This window comes from Poecilia reticulata, linkage group LG5 (genome assembly GCF_000633615.1).
Source record: "Poecilia reticulata strain Guanapo linkage group LG5, Guppy_female_1.0+MT, whole genome shotgun sequence".
NCBI lineage: Eukaryota > Metazoa > Chordata > Actinopteri > Cyprinodontiformes > Poeciliidae > Poecilia > Poecilia reticulata.
Window position 1 is genome coordinate 6,853,334 of NC_024335.1, and position 6,500 is coordinate 6,859,833.

Sequence of the window (6,500 nt, forward strand, 5' to 3'; positions counted from 1 at the left end):
TCACCAAACTATCATATATTCATGTCCAACCTGGCTGCACAGTTTTAGTTTCAGCATCACTGCTGATCTGCTCCACCCGACTCTCCACCTCTGCTTCTGCTTTCTTCCCTCTGGATTTCTTATGAGGCGGCTCTTCTGCTACTTGGGTTCTGTGGTTAGTTAACTTCACGGCAGCTTTAGTTTTTTTCCAGTGTGGTGGGGATGCTGTGGACTGCTCAGCCGCGCTGGAGGCTGATCTCAGTTTCTTCCCATACGGCTCGGGGGATGAAGATGCTGCCTCCAGCTCCAGCTGCCTGCGCGTTAATCGACGCTGTGGTTCCTCCTGCACCGGGGATGCCTCCAGCTTTTGCTTTGTTCTGTTAGGTGAACTCGTTATTGTTGAGAGTTTGAGCTGATCTGCAGGGGAGTTTTTTGATAAATGATGTTTTCGTGGGGAAGCAGGTGTAAGAGGTTCACCTTTTTCCAGTTCTGTTGTCTCTGTGCTGTCTTGGTTCTCTGCCTGTTCTTCAGTTTGACAACAGTGAGAAGTTTCACCTTCAACACTCTCCGATTGAATGTTTATATTTGGTTGTTCCTCTGATGTTTTGCTCTCATCCACGGTAACAGAGGCTGTTATCGGAGTTTCTACCTGTTCAGGTGTGACTGCTGCTGGTATTGACTGGACATCGATCTGTCGGGACAGGAAATACAGTTCTCTTGGTTTGCTTTGAGCTCAATGTGCTAATCACATAAAGTCACGTCTTCAAATCATGACATGAACTATCTAAACAAGGTTCTGATTGCCCATGCAGCAGTACCTGTGTCAGATCTGATTCTGCTGAATGAGTTTGAGCAGGACCAGCGGTTGCCTCACAGGGAGATTTTTCAGCATTGGATTCCTGATTGAGCTTCGCCTGAAAGCAGAAATATGAACAGCTACTTATAATCTAAAAATAGCCCACAGCTGGATTTGTTTATTGGCACAAAGCTACACTGTGGTGTAAATATATTTGCACTCTTACAGATTTCTTCTGTTTTTGCCCTCTTGTCTTCCTTTAAGATCAAATAAATATCAACAAAACTTTGAGTGTCCTAGTCGAAGTCTAGAATCCAACTGAAGTACTCCAGCAATACTTAAAACATTATGTTCATCCTTAAAAACCCTTCAATGTGGCTGAATTGAAACAATTCTGCAAAGGCGAGACAACCGAAATCCACCCACAGTGATGGAAAACACTCACTGGAAATAATCAGGAATGTTTAATGACTATTGCTGCCGCCACAGGACACACAACCTGATTTTAGATTTCAGGGAAAGTTGTTTTTTCAAAAAGGGCCAGGTTAGTTTGATTAGCTCATTTCTCTCTTCATTTTCAAAAAACTCAATTTTGCATCAACTCAGATTTCCATCCAATTTTTGTGTTTCCAATAGTTAAAATCCATGGATACAGCTGAATAGCTACACATTTTTCTAACAGTTTGGTGCCACTCAGTGGTAGCTATCTGATCTACAACACGAGGAGCTACAGATTTGTTTTAGTGTGTGAAACTCTTGGATCAGCCAACATTTTTAACTAACTAAATGTTATACTTTGCATTTCATAATATTATATTAAAATAACATATGTTCGAATTTGTAAGTAGAAGCCTGTTTAACATATGCTGTTAAACATTTAAAACAAAAAACAGAAGAAATCTGTAAGAGGGCTACACAGTATTTCACTGTAATTACCTCAGTTTTCTTCTCAGGCAGCTTGTTGCTGTCTTCTTTGGTTTCCACCTCTGTAGATGCAGACTGGTTCTTTGATAGCTGGTCTTTGAATCTGGACTTCATAGACTGCCAGCTGTGACTGGTCACCCGCTGCTTCTCCATTTCCTGCCACAGCCTGTTGCCCCCAGTCTCTGACTTACGCTTGCTGATGAAATTCAGAATGGCAGCATCCTCTTCAGGGGTGTAGGCAATTCTGCCTAATGAACGTTGAAGAGAGGGGAATTATAAATAAAAAAACATGATACAAATCAAATCATTTTAGAAAGTAACTAAACATAAAAATCTATTTAACCTAATAGAATGAGACACTTTTGTTGATTTAAAAGGTATTCATTTAGAATTTAGAATAGAATACGGCTAATTAGTGGGTGCACTCACGGCTGCACAGTGAACCCATTCATGTTTTACAGCAGACAGCCGCTCCCCTCTCTTGCAGGTACTGCGTACCCCCACTAAATCTTTTAGGRGTATGTAGTACCCTGCCGTACCCCCTTACTTTCACCCCTGGATGCCATACAATTAAGAGCTTGCGCAAGAATTTCACTATGTATGTTGCGAATATTTTTCCTGGAGATTATCACTACTAATGTAGCTGGGCCATCTTACAGTATGATATTCTTATTTTGATTATGTAGGTAGGAGATAGGGTGTTTTTGCTTTGACAATGTTTTTTTATTATTATATAAATGGTGGAAAATGATAACTGGGAAACAGTGTGGCATGAGACAACAAGCTAATGAGATTCAGACTATACTACTTCTAATCTGAATCACAGATTTCAATCTGAAGCTGAAGCCTCATGAAAAAAGTCCATAGTTAAGTGTTGTTGTTGTACCTCCTAACAGTCCAGCACAGCTTCCCCCACTGTTGTTTAATTTTGAAGAGGATCTCTGGATTGCTTTTGGATTCAGTCTATAATCATCTAAATTCAGCTGCTCCTCCTTCTTAATGCAGTCATGAATATACTGGGTGGAAACATACCTGAAAATAAAAAATAAATACCAGTGACACAAATAAGAAAAATTTACCACATCACTCTCCTTTAAAACCACAAAAGTCCTTCCATACTGTGTACTGACTGTACTATATTTGTAAATGTCAACAGTCCAACACCCACCGATGAGCATCGGATTCAAGAACAGAGCTGTTTTCCTCAGGATCAATCAGCAGGATGGCTCCAGGCACCTGGACTCTACATAACGTCCCTCCTCCAGCTGTGATGAGCGGCTGCAGCTTTTGTTTTAGAGGACCGGGTCGCAGGAAGAAGGACATGGGTTCACCCTCCACAGTCAGGAATAGGACTGGAGAGATAGACTGGGCTGGATCTTGTTGTCTGGATGACATTTTTAAAAGACCTGGAGATATAAATTAAAGTTTATTTTAAAAATGCTGTTAGTAACAATTGAAGTAGCAACCGCTCCCGATACATTTTAACCGTAAATATTTTAGCAAAAATGATTTTTTTTCTATACGACTTTAACAAAAAATATAATGTGTTATGCTCTCAAAGCTGTTTTCCTGTTCAGTCAAATTTACAGCTGTGAGCTATTTTTTTCCTAACAATCTCACATTTCAAATAAACAGTGAGAGATAGTTATGATTCTCTTTCTCCATTAAGACCAAGAGAAAAATTAACAGGATATTAGTTTTGCATATGAACTTTGTTAATACAAGCACAAGCAGCAGTAGTAGTAAAACAATTGCCACAGATTCATAAAAGCTATTCTTCATTTTTTACATTTCTGTTAAACACAAAATACCTCGCTAGACAATAACTTTACTGTATTTCATAAAAAACATTTTCTGTATAAAAAAAGACATCGACCTTAAACCAGCCTAAAATGATTCAATGGACAAATTCAACACAACCATAGAGGAACTCGTGCAAGAAACAAGTGGGACATAATTTTTTAACAGAAGCCACTACGTAATTTAAGCATATATAACGCATTAGTTTAGATTATCGTACTGTAATCAACACACATATGAACACATGAAAATAAAAACAGACAAAATACAATCAATTTCTATTTCTACTTCAAATTCAAGCGCACATACAGTTTTCACATAACCGAGGTTCTGTATGAGTTTCCGTTTAAACACATGCTAAATATTAAATTTGCACACAATACAGCTGCTTATCAACTTCCTCAGCTGTTTGCCGATCCACGTTTAGAGCACAAACAAAACAGAAAAGCGACAGAAGGGTGTTAGTTTGAAGCGTTCACAGAAGATGCTTTCGGTTAACAACCATCAGCTAAATCTGGCTAATTACTTTGTGCTTGACGTAACCCGAATACAAACTTACCGAGTTACCGAGTTTATATAGCGACTGTTACATTTTGTCAACAGTACATGAAAACACTTAAGTTAAAACCAACTCCAGTACAAATTTACCATGTAATTTGTTGGCTTTCCCGCCCCGAATAAAACCAAAACAAAGCCCACTTCCGGTTTATTTTCTTTTTCGGTGAACTTCGACAAAGTATCGACGACTTACCGCCCCTAGTGTTTATATTTATATTACACTAAAATGTGATTATTACTTACTTACTTACTTACTAAATAAATAAATAAATAAATAAATAAATAAATAAATAAATAAATAAATAAATAAATCCGTCATTTATTATATTTGGGAAAGTTGTGGAAAATTAAAGCTAGGTAATTATGGGGAAGTAACGTATTTTCCAGCCACATGGCGCCATTTTATAGTACAATCAAGTAACTGTGTTACCTTCAGTTGTTATAATATAAAAATAAAAATGCTTTATATCAATCATAACTTAAAATACAATTGACTTCACAATTTAACTCCTCGAAATTGATCCTCTGTCTCTTTAAAAGCTCCTGCTCTTTCTAAAACTCCACCTTCAGGAAGTCATCACAACATCTCTCCTGTAACAATGTTTCCCTTCCCCTTCCCCTTTAACAATGTTTTTACCAGTGTTGCACTGAGAAGTAGCTTAATGAACTCAGCAGATGCGCAGTTCCACTAGGTGTTTGCTAATTGCTACTGGCTAGTCTGAAAGAGCTGAGTGGAGGAGTCATGGGGAAGAGCTGCTCTGTGAGGCGGAAGCTTAGAAGCTGCAACTCCAAGGAGGAGCTGATTCTAGAAGGCAGCGCTAGGTCCACCCACGGATTTTGCACAACTGAATGGTTGCCTTTAAAGATGAAAGGATTTCTCAAATATGCATGAAGGAATCATGACAACATTGTTTTTTATGAGGAATTAACATTATAACATGATGTAAAACTCAAAAAAGTCAATTTTACATATCATTGCCCCTTTAAGAGATGTCATAAAAATAAGAAATGTAAAGGGTCTTTCATCAGAAAAAGTTTGTTATTTTTTCAGAGAGCGTAAATGATAAATATGCATCAGACTAGAGAATACAGTTCTAGAGAATTCATGTTAGCCACCCGGAGAGAAAAATGATCCAAATTAGCTGCAAACTTGCTCCATCTAAGAAAAATGACACCTCTGGAACAAAACAAAATAGAAACTCTGTTAGTTCAGTGTGAGACACTCCTTCTGATCAGACACCAGAGGCTTTAGCTGAGATGAATTGCTGCCCCACTGATTTCAACACCTCATTATAAACACATTTCATTTGCTTAAAACCAAACCTGATGTGTAAAACACAAACACAGTTCTCTTTTTATAGAATCTCATGTGATTAAGTCCAGCCAGTGTCAGTGTTGTGGGGACATGAGTAATGTTTGGTTTGTGGAGGCTAAAGCTGTAACAATCTGATGACATGCACATGGTTTTTCTGCAGCATAGTGGAAAACTTCGACCTCTGAATGTGCATTTCCCCTTTTTTCTTCCAGTTTTACAAAGTTGCTAAACTTTCTAAAACTTTCCTTTTTGTTGTCTCAGTGCTGAGCAGAAAAATAAAAGCAAAGCATTTTTTTGTTTGGTTTTATGAGATTTTACATGCTTAGTTTTATTTTTTTTAAGAAAAATGTATCAATATTAAATCTAACTTTATACTTATGAGGGCAATGGACTGAAACGCCTTTAAAAAGAGATAAGGAACCAGACTGTCATCCTTTCTAGTTGTTGAGAGTATCATATCCACAGAGTTAGAGAAAGATATAGCTCAATAAATCCAGGTGAGCAAAATCCTGTGTAATGGCTGCTGTGAAAAGTGTTAGAAGAAATAAAAAATCAAGACCCTTCCCTGGTAATTCTTTCATATTAGTAACCACATTAGGTGAAAACATTTTCATATTGAAGCTAGTTTGGTAGTCTCCATAATTTTTTTTTTCAGCTCATTACCTATATTTATAGATAGTAATGTGAATATGTAAATCAGGGCTTGATTTATACTTTGATCCCAGTAGTAGCTGATGACGTTATGATCATTTTTATGTGACAAACTCAATGCAAACTGACCCCAGGTCAGAATTTGAACCTAGGACCTTCTTGCTGCAAGGCAGTGTCTCTGTGCATCTCCATCTTATAAGATACTTATAACAGTGGTGGGAAGTAACGAAGTACAAGTACTTTGTTACTGTACTTAAGTAGAGTTTTCGTGTATCTGTACTTTACTTAAGTAGATTTAATAATGGGGACTTTCTACTTTTACTCCACTACATTTTACAGTAAGTATCTGTACTTTCTACTTCACTACATTTCTACAAAACTGTCGCGTTACTCGTTACATCCAAGTCGCGTTGCTCTTTTTTTCTTTTTTTCGGATTTTAAGGTGGCGCCTTAAAATCCGAGCAATATCGTAACTTA

At 37.6% G+C, this 6,500-nt stretch overlaps 1 protein-coding gene across 2 annotated transcripts in view; it reads right to left on the bottom strand.

Annotated features, from left to right (window-relative positions):
* terf2ip (telomeric repeat binding factor 2, interacting protein) overlaps nucleotides 1-4,228 on the bottom strand; it is an 8,094-nt gene extending 3,866 nt beyond the window's left edge. The window contains exons 1-6 of one of the 2 annotated variants that reach the window (XM_008408560.1): nucleotides 4,148-4,228; nucleotides 2,868-3,105; nucleotides 2,586-2,731; nucleotides 1,712-1,947; nucleotides 798-893; nucleotides 31-670 (exon numbers count right to left, since the gene is read on the bottom strand). In XM_008408560.1, the coding sequence (XP_008406782.1) occupies nucleotides 31-670; nucleotides 798-893; nucleotides 1,712-1,947; nucleotides 2,586-2,731; nucleotides 2,868-3,094 (1,345 nt within the window). In that variant the 5' untranslated portion in view covers nucleotides 3,095-3,105; nucleotides 4,148-4,228. The other variant, XM_008408561.1, reaches the window with a different exon arrangement.
* Between the last annotated feature and the right edge of the window lie 2,272 nt (nucleotides 4,229-6,500).